Raw genomic sequence first — 17,174 nt, forward strand, 5'->3', positions numbered from 1 at the left:
GTTGTAATTACCTAAATAATTTATGGTCAAAAAACTTTAAATAATACTGGCGTTGTTTAAAGTCGAAATAATTTAATCTCTTTTTAATGAGATCAACTTGGTGAGCCAGAAGCGGCGCTACTAATTGTTTAACTTGAGCGGCTAATTTTTTTACAGTGCCCCATGACTCGGGCAGTTCGACAAGCCACTGATGAGTTTGCTCGCTAAATTCCACTTGGTATTGTTCCAATAAATTTATTGTTTCCTGGAAATAAATTTAATTATCAAACTTTATTTTTAATTCAAAAGTAAAAAAGTTATTTTTAATTATTAAATTTCTATAACTTACTTTAATAGGATCAAACATTCCATCAATTTTATATTGTTTGTCTCTAACTTCTTTCAAGTAGTACATTGTCTTCAATAAGCCTTCATAATCCTCTTCTAGAATCGGTTGGTTAAATCTCTCAGTTGCTTCTTGTAGAAACTCTGATAACTCTTTCAAGCTTAATTTTAAAACAAATGAAAAATAATTGATTATTTAAAATTTTTACAAGTTAAAAAAAAATCATAATCTCTATTATTAGGAGAATAAGAAAGATTTTGTTTCCAAGATAGTCATATGATAAAATCGGTTTTTTTAGTGAAATTTAGTGTCAATGTAAAGGTCTTGACTTGAATTTGTACCTTTTCAAGGTTTTATTTCATTCTAACCGATATTCAATTTATATTAAAAGTATTTAGGGTGCATTCGAAAATGCTCTATCTCTAGATACATAATTAAGAAATGACCTTGTATCTCGTGAACTATTGACAATTTTAAAGATATAAGCTCATCCCGATGTTACATTCATCAAGACCTTTCATTTGAGTACCTACATCAATTTTATATATATATATATATCATATATATGTATATATGAAAAATATATCAAAATGCATGTGGGTACTCAAATGAAAGCTCTTGACGAGTGTAACATCGGGATGAGCTTATATCTTTGAAAATATCAATAATTAAGAAATGACTTTGTATCTTGTGAACTATTGACGTTTTTAAAGATATAAGCTCACCCCGACATTTCACTCATCGAGACCTTTCATTTGAATACCCACATCAATTTTTCATATATTTTATGTATTTATATATATGTATATATGAAAAATATATCAAAATGTATGTGGGTACTTAAATGAAAGCTCTTAATGAATGTATCATCGGGATGAGCTTATATATTTAAAAATATGACTATTTAAGAAAATACAGTGCAATTTAACAAAATTCATTATTTAATAAAACAAAATTTTAATTTTTTTTAGTTCACAAGTCACGGCAGTCACATAATGACTGTAAGATTGCTAGTTAATTATAAATTTATAAATTACACCATACCTATTGTCGACACTATCTACAAGATAGGTCTTCAAGGTATTAGCCCACTTGCAAATAGTATTAAGCAAAGTCTGCTTGAACGATTTATTATTGATCTTAAGCCAGCGACACAAAATTTTTTCGTTCTCAATTCCGTCGCACTTATTGTACATCTCGACAAAATAATCAATTTCTCGCTTGAAATCCGCTAGCTCGGGTTTCTTCTCTTTGATAGCCAAATTAGTCGCTGATTTATGGCTCAAAAGTTCTCTTTCTTGGTGATTTAAATTTTTAGCGAAACGCAGAAAGTAATGGAGATACTCTTGCCTGTCGTCGAGCCATATCCAGCTATATTCCTTGAATGTCTTTATAAAATCATACCAAATTAATACAAAGGACGAATAATTAAACACATTCGTTATAAATGTTTGATATAATACCTCAGGGCTCCTCTGAAACTTACCGTACCGTACTCTTGAGCTTGAGTTAGTGCTTCCTTAACTCGGTTACAAGTTTCTTCCAACATAAATACGATTCGTTCCTCTTCAACTAAGTCAAGCTTGTTTTAATAATATAAACAAGGAAAAATACTGTTAATTATTCAAACTATTTTCCTCTAAAGTATTACTTAAAGCTCCAAGAATTTATCAATAGATTATTCATTGTTTGTGATATTAATGCTGGAAATTTTCTACCAACATTTCTTACAACTCTCTAACTTTTAATAACTCAGAAAATTTACTATTCATAATTTAAATAAAAAAGTAAATAAATTAATCTTTGTCAAAAAATAAAAAATATTTATAATATAATAATAATAATAACAAATAACAACCAATAAATAAACTCACCCCATAATTTTCTCGGTGTTCAAATTTATCAGGATCCAAACGAGTTATCAATGTTCCCATTTTCATAATATCAAACAGCAAGCCCTCGTAAAACACGTAAAATCCCTCGGGATGTTCTATCTCGACAAAAGGATGAAAACTGATATTCGGAATTTCTAAACAAAGATTCACCTCAAAAAGCGGATGTACATCAGCCTGTGGATCAGTTTCATCTAATATATAACAGACGCTGTAAATTTTAAAATAATAAATAAATAAAGTCATCAACATAAATATTTTTTATAATAAAATTCCGGATGTACACAGAAAAAAAAAGTTTGAAAAATCTAAAAGTGCACGACTCATAATGCTCATTTAATTATGAAATATTAATAAAACAAAGAATGAAAAAAAAAAAATATATATATATAACCGCTAAAATAGCACAATAATGCGCAAGCGCCTCTAGTAGGATAAATGTACACAATATATATAGATATACAGTCTTCTGGTTTTTGTTTTATTTTATTAATTGTACATAAACGACACTGAATTATCTAGTCATTCGCATTCGGTGACCTACAATTCTCTCAAAGAATTAAAAAAAAAAATCTAACTCAATTAATGCATTTTTTCGCAATTTACAGTATTTTCAGAGTTTCATACATGACGGACAGGAAAATTTTTTGACCTATTTTGATGTTTTTTTCCGTTTTTATTGCACTAAATGAATTTTTGAAAAATATCAAATTATCTTCATTAAATTATCTTGACAATAGTATTCAAAATATCTTGATTCCGTGAAGTAACAAGACTATAATTATAAAAATAGTTACCGAAATAGGGCGAAAAAAATTTTTCGATCGTAAAGCACTCTCTAATGCTTCGCATCATGAGTCGTGCTAAATTCACTTGAATCAAGTAAATAATTTTGAAGAATTTTATCTTCTTGATTTGAGTAGAAAAATTCCTAAATCAAGAAATTTTTCTTGGCTTAAGTAAATTGTACTTAATTCAAGAGTTTTTCGTCTTGATTCAAGACAATTATTCTCTTCAAAATTATTTTCTTGGTTCAAGAATTTTTTTCAATAATTTTTTTTTCAGTGTGGAAATTTGTTTCATCTGAATAAAAAATTTATTTTAGTCTAAAAACGGATGTTTTTTGGATTAAAATCCATATTCACTCTGATGAAAGAAAAAATAAACTTTCAATTTTTTATCGTGTAAGCTATAAATAAATTATAAAAAAAAAGCAATATTATTACCTCGAAGAGACAGCTTGTATCAAAGCTTTGGATACCAATTGATCAATATAACTAAGATAAGGCTTCCACTTGACTAGTCTAATTGCCTTTAGCTCAGGATCTTCTTCTTCAGTTCCATTATCCTTTGTCGAGTCTTCCGTTATCGTCATTTCACCATCTGTTACTGCATCATTAATTTCTTCATTTTCTCCTCCGACAAGGTCCTTTGGCAAGCCCAAGCCCGCATTTCCGGGTAATTCACTAAAAAACAATTCCTTTATTTATTTACCAAAAAATCTTGGTCTATTTTTTTCCAACTGATACCTAGATGACCCATTTCTTTCTCCTGAGCGTTTGTCATTATTTAATGAACCCGAATCAGACTCAAAGTCACTGGAGATATAAGCGGATTCAGGCAGAATATTGAAGTAGAGTTTGTAATTTTCCTCCAGAACGCGGTTTATTTCTGCAGCAGCTTGCTCAATAGTTCTGTAGCGCTTGCTGAATTTATCTTTTCGGTCTCCAATCGCGATCAAGTTATCAGCTTTTCTGTCCTTGCGCTCCAAAATTGGCGTCATTGCCCAATCATTGATGCTCGTCATCAAATCTTTGACATTATTAACGGCCTTCATTTTTCTGTGGTACACATTTCTTACGGGAACCAACAGCTGGTTAATAAAATCCGGCGTTTCTGTTTAAAACAATTTAATTTTGTTTTAAAGACTAGTTTTATTTATTTTTATTTTTATTTTGTTTCATACTTCTGAAGGCAAAAGTTACGGGTTAATTAAAGTTTAATGTTGATAAGCTAATTCATCATAAAACTTTTAGCCGTTTCTTTGCTATTAAATAACATATATTTATACTCACCTGGTGAGTTCCAGTTGTAATTAATCTGTCCCTCATCAATCATGCCATCAATCATTTGTATTTCCTCTTGTAATAATTCAAACTCTACGTCTGAGCACGAGAATCGAATTTCGTTGTACCTGAACGTAATGATAAACATTTTATTTACTTCATTAATAAAAATTATAATTACTATAATTACCAATCAACAATCAGGTTAATATTGTAAGTAGTATCCATAAAAAATTTTGTCCTTGCAAATAAATCAAGGGCTTCTTTAGGCAAATTGTCCTTCGCTAACATAATCATGTATTTAGTTTCTTTGAGAATAGCAGCGAGTTCGGGGTTCAAATTAGACTTTAAAGATCGATCGTTCGCGACAATAAAAAGAGGTTTAGCCAGATTTTCACTGCAAATACCCGGCACTTTTTTGCACCATTCGGCAAATATTTTTTTTTCCGTTTCGTCTAACAGTTTCTAAAGTAATTGATACGTTTTGGTTAATAATCTAAAATCTTAATGGATATTGTAATACACTTACCTGAATTTGGTCGTGTTTATTTATAATATCCAGTCCAGATTGCGTTACAAATATCGGATGATTAATTAATTTAATAGAGTCTATAGGATAATCAATATGCCGCTGTAATTTCATTAGCCAGCAGAGTTTGCCAGCCACCGGCGGAAAATATTGATCTTTTGTACCGTTATTTTCTGTTTCTACGAAGTTGTTATCGAAAACAATCTGTTTAACGAGATAATTATCAATCTATTTAATATTAACTATCCTTAAAGATATTTTGATTTTTATAAAGCTAAATTTTGTAACAAAAATTATAATTTTATAATTTATTAATATTTAGGTTCTCGTTCATATTTAAAATATTTAAATAACTAAGTCTTGGGAATTTGAACAATAAATGAAGATATCAAATTATAAGAATTGCAACGTTTCGCTGATGTATTTCACCTTCATCAGGCAAACTAAAAATAAAAAAAAAAATAATTTTTAGTTAATACAAATATTTAACATATAAAACAGAAATAAATGAAAATGACAATAGTTACTCTTATGGTTAACATCCTTGTCTGGTTTTTACATAGTCAATAGATGTAATAAAGTAAAACAGCATCTTTATAATCTCAAACATTTTTTAAATTGCAATATTAACAACTTGCTTAGATTTCTCTCAAATACCATTCAGATTAATAAATTAATAAAATAAAATACAATTCAACAACGTTTATTTTTGTTTTATATGTTAAATATTTGTATTAACTAAAAATTATTTTTTTTTTTTATTTTTAGTTTGCCTGATGAAGCTGAAATAAATCAGCGAAACGTTGCAATTCTTATAATTTAATTTGATATCTTCATTTATTGTCCCAATTCCCAAGATTTAGTTATTTAAATCTTATAATTTATTATAATAAAATTTAATTGATTTTGTTCTTTAAGAAAAAAAAATTCAACTTTATATTTTAATGGGCAGCTAATTATACTCAAATTATCCTTAATAGCATTAAGACGATCGCAGTTTCAAAGTGATAAAACTAATTAAATTTAATTTACAGAATCGAAAAGATTAACCTTAATTTCATCAAGATAATTGTGGATAAGCGCCAGCAATTTTTCATAATTATGCCACAATTGAAATCGTATAATCGGTCGCTGAGATATTGGATCAATTATGTAAATTAATTTTATTATTTTCTCGATATCATGACACTCCGCGAAAGCTTTATCAAAAATAGAACCCAATTTCTGGTCATATTCTTCCACCTAAGTTAATCAAATATATTGCTCCATTTTTATCGTCAACTGTAACTATTATTATTTTATATGTCACAAAGCTTACCTTAGTTAAAAAACTCGTGATTTCATTTAAAAATTTATCGTCTTCAGGAAACAGTATGTCATATTCCACGGAGCCCAGTTCGTTGTAACTCTTAATAAATTCATCATAAACTTGGTTTATTTTGTCAACCAATATTTTTCCCTTGAATCCACCGACTTCGATCCGTTCTAATTTAGAATACTCGTTGGCAATCTCGAATATCCGCTAAAATAAATTAAATATTACGATAAATTTTTAACGTAATAAATTATTACTGTTATTATTACCTGAATCTGTCTCAGCCGTTTCTCAAATCTAATTAATCGCTCCAAAACGAGCTTTTCGTGAAAAGTCCAAGGAACAACTGGTGAATTTTTAAAGTAGTGATGAATATTCGCTCCAAATTGGTCGAATAAATCCCGAAAATTTACAATAGTATCGAGAACAAGTGTCAATTTAGCGAGATTATCATTAATGTCAGTTTGAAATAAATTTCCTGGATCAAGGTATTTTATCGCCTGGAAACAAAATTGTATCGTTATTGAATATAATATCCGTCGGATTAATGAATGCCATAAATATTTAATAAACCTGAGTTATAAAAAGATTCACAACCGCATTGAGCAAATAGATAATATTGGTAGTCGTGCAATAATGCTTAGAATTCGCCCACGCCAGACAAATTAAATGAAGCAGTTGTTTCAATTTCAATTTCAAATTTTCAATATCAGTTGATTCTATTTCTATAAACTGCGATTGCAGTGGTTTTAAGTGTAAATAAATATCTCGCGCTTTGACGATTGCTTTAATCAAAATATCAAATGATAAATATGGAAACATTTACTGTATCAATAATATTCAATAATATTGATTCACAAAATAGAATAAACAATAATTTAAATATTATTCATTTTAAAATACAAACCTGCGATAATATTTTTGAATAGCGTTTCAAAAGATGTTAGATATGAACTTTTAGTAAGTTCAAGTAAAAAAGCTATTTTTTTAACCCGCGGATCACACATTTGATCATAAATTGATTCCAAATTTCTTAATCTTTCTTGCCAGAATGTAACTTCTGCAAAAAATATGCACAGTAAAAAATTTTGCGTCATTACGTCAAAAAATTTTGTGTTAAAAATTTTTATGTTAAATATTTAACACTTTTTTGTGTTAATTTATCAGAATAAATGTTAAATTTACACATAAAAGTGTTAAATATTTAACACAAAAATTTTTAACACTAAGTTTTTTGACGAAATGATGCAAAATTTTTTACTGTGTGTATGTTAATTTATATTTATAATTATATCGACGGTCTAATTAGCAATTGGTCTAACTCTTTATTTTTTAGAGGGTGATTTTTTAACATTTTAATACAGCAATAGTCCAATTATAAATTATTTGAATGATCCAATCGAAAATATTATACCTCTATTAAATATTAATGATATTAAATGGTTTTTTAAAGTGATATTAAATTTTGAATCAATTGTTTTTTCGTACAAATGGAAGATTCTCTAAAATAAAGTTAGACAATTTACTTATTAAAACGTCAATATAAAACAATTTTAAATTATTTATTTGCCTGCGCTAGGAAATAATTGATTGTCATTGTTAGATAGACGTTCGTGAGCTTCCTCCAAAACATCATTAACTTGCTTCAGCCATCTGATAACGATTTCTTCGATATTACTTTTTAACATCAAATCAATTTCTTCGTTGTTGGTTAGTCTTTCCATTTTAAATAATTCCTCATTTCCCATTGGCATCGATAGCAAAGTATGTCCTGTCATTTTGCCTTTCAACTATTTAAATATTTTATAATAATGATTATCATTATGCTTATAAATATTAATGAAAGGGTGAAATAAATAACTAAAGATATACAAATCTTTTTTAATTAGTTCTGGAGAACTATTCGGAAATGTAAATAGAAAGATAAATTTTAAATGGTTAACATTATCTGTGAAATGCTGACGTAACAAAACGGAAATGAAATTGTTGAAACAGATAAGAGAAAAAGAAGCTGCGATAATGTTACTAAAGTAAAATGATAAAAAAAATTTTAATGAATTTACATTTTGTTTAATTAAGACTTTGCAGTTCAGACTTTTTTATTTTCATTTTTTTAAATTTATTATTATTAAGCTAAATATTGAACTTTGTATTTTTTGATTTTGACTGACCTGACAGATTGAACTCTGGAAGTCATAAACGTGTTTCTTGACATCTTCGATTACTATTTCTGGCCAATTATTGCTATTTTCTGGATTTGTCAATATTGGAACATATACCTTTAATTCAACAATTCTATATTCTTCAATTTCAATAAAAATTTAATGTTGCTATCAATTTATAACTTACTTCTTGAACCAGGATCGACAATTCATCTATAGGTTTGGGTGACATGTCTCCAGGAATAAGAAGTTCCCTATAATTGGTCTCCGTAATAATAACCGGATGTCGCTTCACGAAGTAAGACAATTTATTTTTGACATTAGATTGAATTCCCAAAGCTGGAACAATTCCACCGCTCGACGATACATTTATCGTCAGTATGTACTCCTCAGGAGTGCCAAAGAAATTCATAATAATATTCTGGGACCATACAATTTTATTCAGTACTTCTTCATGATCATAAGTAACAAGTTTTACTTAAATTTATTACCTTTAAATCTTCAGTTGCCAGCATCTTGGCCCATTTATCAGGTTTTATTTTGCTGGATCTCGCTAAATATTGATAAATAAATTCAACCCGCGGATCATCATTTTTATCTTCTTTTTCCTCCATTTGAATCTTTCATAAATATTTATCTTTAATAAAGCGAATTGAACTATCTAGTTTGGGTAATGATATTTCTTCAAAACGTCAATATTGACGATGGAAAAAAATGACAATCGATTATATACTGAAGAACAGAACTCTTCTTTATCTTCAGCAGTGTAATTTTTAGTTCGAATGCGAAGAGACAGAGGGGACGGGTAGTATCGATTTGTAGCTGCAGAGCCGACGCTTTTTTAGTCGGAGAAAATTAGGAATTTAATTTCATTAATATAATAGTAATGAGTACTTGTTTCACACATGATCATGATTATAACCGATAATAGAATAGAAAGTCTGCTCCGAGTAACAAATTTATGTGATATTGAATTTTTTAATTTCATCAGAATAGATAATCACTGAATTATTCCCTGACAGCTCAGTGTGAGTAAATAATTTATTGAAAATCGATACTCAATATGAATTAAATTTTTTAATAAAAAATAACCAAATGCATTGCTCCCTGTTTTACGATTACAGTTATTAAAAATTTTATAACCCTCCAAAAATTTAATCCCTTATTTTTTTATTCTGTAGAAAAATTTTTTTCCAAGTATCAAACAATCTAAAATATCCATAAAAAAGTTTTACACTTTGTAATATTCAGATTGATGCCCGGAAATATGGAAGAAAATTACAATTTTTCACGGTGTAACTCTCTTCAATTTTCCGTAATAATATAGAGATTTCTCTCAGAAAATGTCCAAGTCATCCTGCTAAGCCCTTCGAGCTCTAATGCATGAATGTAATATAAAATCTGACCAAAGATATATCCGGGCGTAAATATAAATTTTAATTAAAGCTTCCAAGTGACAATAAATATTCATCGTTTACGGTTGATCGTAAAAAAACAACAAATTAATTAAACATAATTGAGAAGAGAATCAATTATTCAAATATGTAAATGACAACATACTCGAGTAACTTGATTTTAAAATAAGTGTATTATATTTATATATTATAATAAGGAATATGTAAATACTCCGGGATTAATTATGGATAATTAATTAATAGAAAACGATTTATAAAATATCTTATGAATATTACATCTTAGAATTTAAATTAATATCAAGTATTTTTAATACACTATATGGTCGAGTAATTAATTACACTATATCCACGACCCCGGGAGTTACTTTCATTATCATCTAGCCATGAAATAATAATAAATTCGTTTGATCAATACCTTTACTTTTCATTTTAATTCGCGAAATTCAATCCTGCTTAAAAAGCAAACTTTTAATTGGAGATTGGAGATGCTACGGCATGTATTCATACATTTTATATATATATTTTATATAGTCGTCAAAAAGTTTACATATACTTGAATTTATATAAAACTCCAAATGCATACGTACAAATATAATGATAACAATAAGCTTAAGCTAAGCTTAAAATGGGTTTATGGATTTATCGGGTGAAAAAAGGACATCAGAGTAAATTTATAGGGATTTATATATTATAAATATAATAATATACGTTCGTCGAAATAAAAATATCGATGAAAATATATTGGAATATAAAGATTCAGTAAAACTCCCATGAGACTGTCACCGGTGGGCTTGTACCACCAATTTCTCTTTTTAATTTTTTGTGCATCGCTTACCTGCCAGAGGGGTGACGGCTGGGGCACGCAAGGGGCCAGGGGACACATAGAAACTATTGTCCTTTTTTTAAGGCCAGCCATGAGTAGAGGAATAGACAGAGAAATAGGTGAACAGTTACGGTACGTCACAGCTCATAGCAATTCACAATGTATACAGTAGTAGTGTAGTGGTGTAAGGACCATACATAGAAGGTAAAATATACAAGTATACTGGGGTTGATTTCTCCCCACCTCCTCGGCTGCTAGAAATTTGGTCCTTTCTGTCGAGGAAAGGGCCGTCCGGTGGCGCAGTCTCGCGAGCATTTCTCGAATCTTTGGACTTTTGGTGGGGAAGAGTTCCCCTGAAATGCCACCGTCCTCTTGATCAACTTAACCAGTCGAAGAACCGCCGAGTCAGTGCGAGTTGAGCGTGCGGGTGGAACGTACGTGTTTGTTCTCGGTCCGTGTATTCTATTATTAATAAATAGTTAATGTAACAAGTACTGTATACTCGTAAAAAAAAAGACTTTAACTATTGCTAGCAACCGCTTTTATTATGCTGTTGTCGAGGATAGTTGCATTTTATTATTTATTAAACATAAAAATAAGTTATTTATTTTATTTGAATTAGCGCGGATAAATTTAAACTGGAGTGCGTTTGGATTTCGGATAAAGTGACATAAAATCTGTATAAAATTATTAAGTATTTTTTAAGTATTGAGTGATTTAAAGTGGATATTTAACTGGAGAACAAGGTGGACTGAAAAATGGAAAGGTGTACTTTTATGTGATAAAAAGTGTTGGTCAAGCAATATTTAAATATTGCCGGGGATTTATGTTAAATCGGATAATAAAGGGGTTTATTTGAGTATAATGGCTCGGAGATGCAGCTGGATGCCGAGGATGTACGTAATAATAGTGAGTTTATTATGGTTGGTGGCAACCTCGACGCTAGAGGGTGTTTTGGGATCATGTCACTGGTCCTCCGACGGCAATGACACGAGATCTGCGGTTTGCAATGTAAGAACACTGGATCCATCGGGAGTTGCTGCTTTGTTTCCGCCTCTAGAGGGTGCCTTCAAATTGCGTTTAGATTGCAGTAATGTCCATCACTTTGAGAGCATAATTACGGGGGAAAGTTGGCACCGGTTGAGCGGACTCCACGAGCTTATTATTGATAGCTGTAAGATATTACGTATTCCTGAAGCGGCGTTTCAACCGTTAAACGAACTTAAGCGGCTGACACTGAGGACATTGAACGTCGAATGGAGCGCTGGTCGTACCTTGGAACTGGTGCCAGAAGCCTTGGCTGGACTCAGGGAACTTCAGGCACTTGAAATAGTCGATAGTAATCTCAGGGTACTCCCACGGAATGTATTGTGCGGGCTCAACAATCTCCAAATACTCAATTTGACCGGTAATCAATTCCGTGAAATCAGTGAGGTTGGACTGGCTGACGTACGTGCCAATCGTGCCAATTGTCACGCAGATATACGCGCTCTTGATCTCTCGCATAATGAGATCAGGAATCTACCTGAGGACAGCCCGCTGTCCGGGCTCAGACAATTGCAAGAACTGTATTTGCAGCATAATTCTATCGGGGAAATTGCCAGTGACGCACTCACGGGACTCACCAGCTTACGTGTATTCAATGTCAGCTACAATTCACTTGATACACTGCCGGAAGCGCTGTTTGCCAGTACCAGAGACCTTAGAGAGATCCATCTGGAGCACAATGAGTTACGGAATTTGCCTCGCGGTACATTCACCCGACTCGAGCAGCTTTTGGTGCTAAACTTGGCCGACAATCGTCTTGGCAGTGACACCGTTGACGAAATGACATTCTTAGGATTGATAAGACTCATTATTCTTGATCTTTCGTTTAATTCATTAACGCGAATTGACGCTAAGATGTTCAAAGATTTATTTTTTCTTCAAATCCTAGATCTCCACAATAATTCTATTTCGCATATTGAGAGCAATGCATTCTTGCCGCTTTACAACTTGCATACTCTCGAATTGTCTGATAACAATTTGCACACTTTGGGACCACAACTTCTCAACGGATTGTTTGTGTTAAATCGTTTAACGTTATCGGGAAACCAAATAAAATCAATGGACCCGTTGGCATTTCGTAACTGCTCTGATTTGAAGGAACTTGATTTGAGTGGAAATCAACTGACAGCGATACCTGAAGCTTTGCGTGATTTGACTTTTTTGAAGACACTTGATCTTGGTGAAAATAAAATAACTGATTTTCACAATGGATCTTTCAAAAATTTAAATCAACTCACGGGATTACGGTTGATTGGAAATGAAATTGGTAATTTATCACGTGGAATGCTGTGGGATCTACCAAATTTGCAGATATTGAATTTGGCGAGAAACAAAGTCCAGCATGTTGAACGTGACGCGTTTGAGCGTAATACCCGTCTGGAAGCAATCCGTCTCGATGGGAATTTCCTCTCAGACATTAACGGAATATTTGCGAGCATCGCAAGTTTGTTATTGCTTAATTTGTCGGAAAATCATATCGAGTGGTTTGATTACGCGTTTATACCTCGGAATCTTAAGTGGTTGGACATTCACGGTAATTTTATCGAGCGATTGGATAATTACTATCAAATACGTGATTTAAAAGTTCGGACTTTAGACGCGAGTCATAATCGTATTACCGATTTAATGCCTCTATCTGTGCCTGACAGTGTTGAATTATTGTTCATAAACAATAATTACATTACAAATGTACAAGCAAATACGTTTACAGACAAAGTTAATTTAACGCGAGTGGATATGTATGCCAATATGATTGAAACAATGGAATTGGCAGCATTGAGATTGACACCAGTACCTGAGGGTAAATTTCTCCCAGAGTTCTATATCGGTGGTAATCCTTTCAATTGCAACTGTTCTATGGACTGGCTGCCGGGTATCAATAACATGAGTGCGCTTCGACAGCATCCGCGGGTTATGGATTTAGACAATGCAATGTGTCGCATATCGGGCCCTCGTGGTACAGCAATAGTTCCAGCATCTATCGCCAAACCCGAGCAATTTTTATGTCGTTACGAAGCCCATTGCTTTGCGCTCTGTCACTGTTGTGATTTCGACGCCTGTGATTGTGAAATGACATGTCCATCCGATTGCAAGTGTTATCACGACCAAACTTGGAATACCAATGTCGTCGACTGTTCCGGACTCGGCACCCAGGACATACCCCGACGTATTCCAATGGACGCTACTGAGGTTTACCTCGACGGCAATGATTTCCGCGAGTTGCAAAATCACGTGTTTATTGGACGCAAAAACATGCGCGTATTGTATGTTAATGCCAGTGGTATTGAGTCAATCCAGAACCGCACCTTCAACGGGCTTAACAACCTCCAGATTCTCCACCTCGAGGACAATAAAATTCACGAGCTCAAAGGCTTCGAGTTCGAGCACCTTTCTCACCTGCGTGAGCTTTACCTGCAAAATAACTTAATAGGCTTCATAGGTAACCTCACCCTGCTCCCACTGAGATCACTAGAAATTCTCCGGCTGAACGGAAACCGTCTTGTCACCTTTCCGGTCTGGCAAGTGACTCTCAACACCCGTCTAGTGGATCTGTCCCTCGGAGGGAATCCGTGGTCATGTCGGTGTAAATTTCTGCAAGAACTATCATCGTGGGTCTCGGACAATGCCCACAAAGTTATCGACGCAAGTGACGTTTGGTGTTACAACAACGATGCTAGACCAGCATACCGACGTCGTCTCAATGTTAACGAGACAGCCTGCTCGGATTACTACGCACAAGGTGGTGTCATCGAGAGTATCATGGTGTCCGATTACCTTCCAATGGTCGCAGCTACGCTGTCAGCAGTCTTGTTGTTGCTGGTGATAACCGTTCTGGCGTTCATATTCCGCGAGCCAGTTCGCACGTGGGCTTACTCTCGTTACGGTGTAAGATTCTGGGCAAAGTCTACGCAATCTGAAGACAAAGAGCGGCTCTACGATGGATACTTCTGCTACAGCCCCAAAGACGAGGACTTTGTTCTGCATTCTTTAGCAGTCGAATTGGAGCACGGGCCAAGTGGTCTTCGGCTGTGTCTTCATCATCGAGACCTTCCTTGCCTCCGGGCTGCCGCGCCCGTGGTCCTGGAGGCTGCAGAAGCCTCCAAACGGGTGATTATCGTCCTGACGAGGAACTTCTTGCAGACCGAATGGTCGCGTTTTGAGTTTCGTGCAGCAGTACACGAAGCCCTGAGGGGACGACCCGGTCAATTAGTGGTCGTCCAAGCCGGGCCGGTCGCACCAGAGGCGGAAGCTGATCCCGAATTAAGGCCGTATCTCAGAACAGCTACCACGCTCAGGTGGGGCGAAAAACGGTTCTGGGAAAGACTGAGGTTCGCTATGCCACCTGGCGATGCTCTCAGACACAAGTCATCCTCTCTCTACAGGAGAAATGTCAACACTTACACTCTGGAGGGCCGTCCAGAGAAAGAAACCTCTACTCTAAGAGTTCACGGGCACATTCCCGGTCACCATCATCACCATCCACTGTTCAAGGACGCGCCGGAACTTCTTCAAGCACCACCGGCTTATTCAACCGCCGCGACTCTCGGGCAAAGTAATCAACAGAGGCTCGGTGAAAGTGTCGGCAGTAGCGTTAACAGAGACAGCTCAATGAGCGGATCTACCACTGCTAATCCCAGTCCCAGGCTGACCATGAACCGGGCTTACCAGGAAGGACCTGTCGACGCGATAAACGAGAGCAGAAGACCTCTTTCAGAACATATTTATTCTTCTATTGACTCTGATTACTCGACACTTGAGCGAAATGCCTGGCGACAACAGCAACATCCGCCTCCTGGACAAGCTTATCTTGTGTAATTCTATGAGGAAGGGTTTTTTAAAAACCTTTATAAGACACACGACGACGTCTAGTCAAAGGGTGCATTGTCTTTGGTTTTCCCAGACGTCAGAGACGCTGATAATAATGGGCAATTCCGTAATAAAAAAGTTTCATCAAGAGTAATATATTTATACCAGTGTTGCAGTGTTCTGAGGATTTCAAATAATAATTATTGTGTTCCCTGTAATACTTTCTTCCGCTGTGTAGATCTTTTGTGATATATGTCTTAATTAATATGGTTTTTTTTTCTCTATTTTTATTATTTAAAATTTAGTGAATACGGACAATAAGTTTGTTTAAGTAAAACAAAGTGTGCTGACAAAAGTAAACAAAAAAAATCCAACAACTTTATTTCATTCATCAGTGGAATAAAATGTGATTCATATAATATATATATATTAAATTCTTTAGCTTTGTTTGAAAAAAACTACTGACTCATCCTTTTCTTTAGTTTATTATTTTTCTGTTATCACGATATAATCTTGCGATAAACTTGTACCGTTTGGGAGCGATTATATTTTTAACGAATTCGCACAAACGTTTTGATTGTTTAAACACTCGAAAAAAAAAAAACATTTTATTGTTCTTTAATACAATTATTTAATATTATTTCTATTATTATTAATATTACAATTATTATTATTCTTATTATTATTATTATTAATATGACTATTATTATTGTTAAATATTGATACTGATATTATTATAATGATTGCCGGTAAATAGCTGAATCAAAAGAATTTAAAGATTTGCTGAGAACAATAAAAGTAATGCAATTTTTTAGTTATTGACTGACGAGTTCTCACAATAATATTGTTTTTTTGTTTATTTTTTTTTTTTTTTATTAACGTACTGATTAATTAAATTTATTTTTATTGTTTTGACAATAGTATTCTGCCCGTCCTTGATCAAAAACAAATAAACAAACAAACAAAATAATGAATTAACGAATAATTGATGAAATAAATAAACTAGGATTGTGTTGTAAATTTACCGATGGCCTACCTCGCCACAGACTTAAATTAACTTAAATAATTATTTACTTAACTAATAAATTATGCTTAATTAAATGGTCACGCGTATACGGATTTAGCGACTCAATTCGACTCCATAACGTGGCACCGCTGTAAATATTTACTATAACATATGTTATATATATAAATAAATAAATCTAAAAATGTGTATAAAAATAAAATTTGTTTTGAGAAAAAGGTAACAATAAAAAGAAAATAAAAAAGAAGTTAGTGTGCTGGAAATATGAGAGTTAAATTAGCTAGGCAATGTTTTTGTAATTTTATATGACTGACAGAGTAAAGAGTAAGAGAGATTAAAAAAAAAAACGTTGTTGTATGATATGTAAATATGTATGTAATTATGCCTGATGTAAGATATACTCGCCATAAAGAATTATTGAATAATAAATGTACATCCGGAGACTAAGTTTAAAAAAAAATAAAATATAAATAAATAAATATAAATATAAATAATAATAATATTATTATAAATAAAATATAAGCCTCATACTTTTGTACGACGTACGTACATTTGCCCTTAAAAGAATAAATAAAAATAAAAATACACATTGTACATTTGCTATAATTCGATTATTTAAATCATGTGAATAAATTTATAACTTACGTTATCGTTTCAATTAAACACGCATTTTATTTATATTATCTTTGTTAAAAGTCAAACCCCCTTCCTGTCCTTTGTTATATAATTTAAATATAAATTAATACATCATGTAGTGTATTTTTAAATT

General features: G+C 32.6%; 2 protein-coding genes across 2 annotated transcripts in view; one reads left to right on the plus strand and one right to left on the minus strand.

Annotated features, from left to right (window-relative positions):
• The window catches only part of LOC123259100 (dynein beta chain, ciliary-like), a 44,381-nt gene extending 33,794 nt beyond the window's left edge, over positions 1-10,587 (minus strand). The window contains exons 1-20 of the mRNA XM_044719367.1: positions 10,540-10,587; positions 8,781-8,909; positions 8,477-8,710; positions 8,299-8,406; positions 7,698-7,917; positions 7,035-7,187; positions 6,701-6,912; positions 6,397-6,627; positions 6,131-6,334; positions 5,863-6,054; positions 4,813-5,016; positions 4,474-4,748; positions 4,293-4,411; positions 3,747-4,113; positions 3,444-3,683; positions 2,200-2,428; positions 1,812-1,907; positions 1,370-1,713; positions 329-485; positions 12-244 (exon numbers count right to left, since the gene is read on the minus strand). Of these exons, the coding sequence (XP_044575302.1) occupies positions 12-244; positions 329-485; positions 1,370-1,713; positions 1,812-1,907; positions 2,200-2,428; positions 3,444-3,683; positions 3,747-4,113; positions 4,293-4,411; positions 4,474-4,748; positions 4,813-5,016; positions 5,863-6,054; positions 6,131-6,334; positions 6,397-6,627; positions 6,701-6,912; positions 7,035-7,187; positions 7,698-7,917; positions 8,299-8,406; positions 8,477-8,710; positions 8,781-8,909; positions 10,540-10,587 (3,995 nt within the window). The remainder of the gene's footprint in view (positions 1-11; positions 245-328; positions 486-1,369; positions 1,714-1,811; positions 1,908-2,199; positions 2,429-3,443; positions 3,684-3,746; positions 4,114-4,292; positions 4,412-4,473; positions 4,749-4,812; positions 5,017-5,862; positions 6,055-6,130; positions 6,335-6,396; positions 6,628-6,700; positions 6,913-7,034; positions 7,188-7,697; positions 7,918-8,298; positions 8,407-8,476; positions 8,711-8,780; positions 8,910-10,539) is intronic.
• A 337-nt stretch (positions 10,588-10,924) lies between these two features.
• LOC123275482 (toll-like receptor 7) lies at positions 10,925-16,809 on the plus strand. The gene has a single exon (XM_044743622.1). It carries the CDS (start codon positions 11,392-11,394, stop codon positions 15,388-15,390), a length of 3,999 nt encoding a protein of 1,332 aa, XP_044599557.1. The 5' UTR covers positions 10,925-11,391; the 3' UTR covers positions 15,391-16,809.
• The last annotated feature ends 365 nt before the right edge of the window (positions 16,810-17,174 follow it).

Source organism: Cotesia glomerata, linkage group LG2, assembly GCF_020080835.1.
Source record: "Cotesia glomerata isolate CgM1 linkage group LG2, MPM_Cglom_v2.3, whole genome shotgun sequence".
In the NCBI taxonomy this organism is placed as follows: Eukaryota; Metazoa; Arthropoda; class Insecta; order Hymenoptera; family Braconidae; genus Cotesia; species Cotesia glomerata.

Bases quoted from the DNA above. Each gene is read 5' to 3' on its own strand.
- LOC123275482 (XM_044743622.1), top strand. From the start codon at position 11,392: ATGGCTCGGAGATGCAGCTGGATGCCGAGGATGTACGTAATAATAGTG.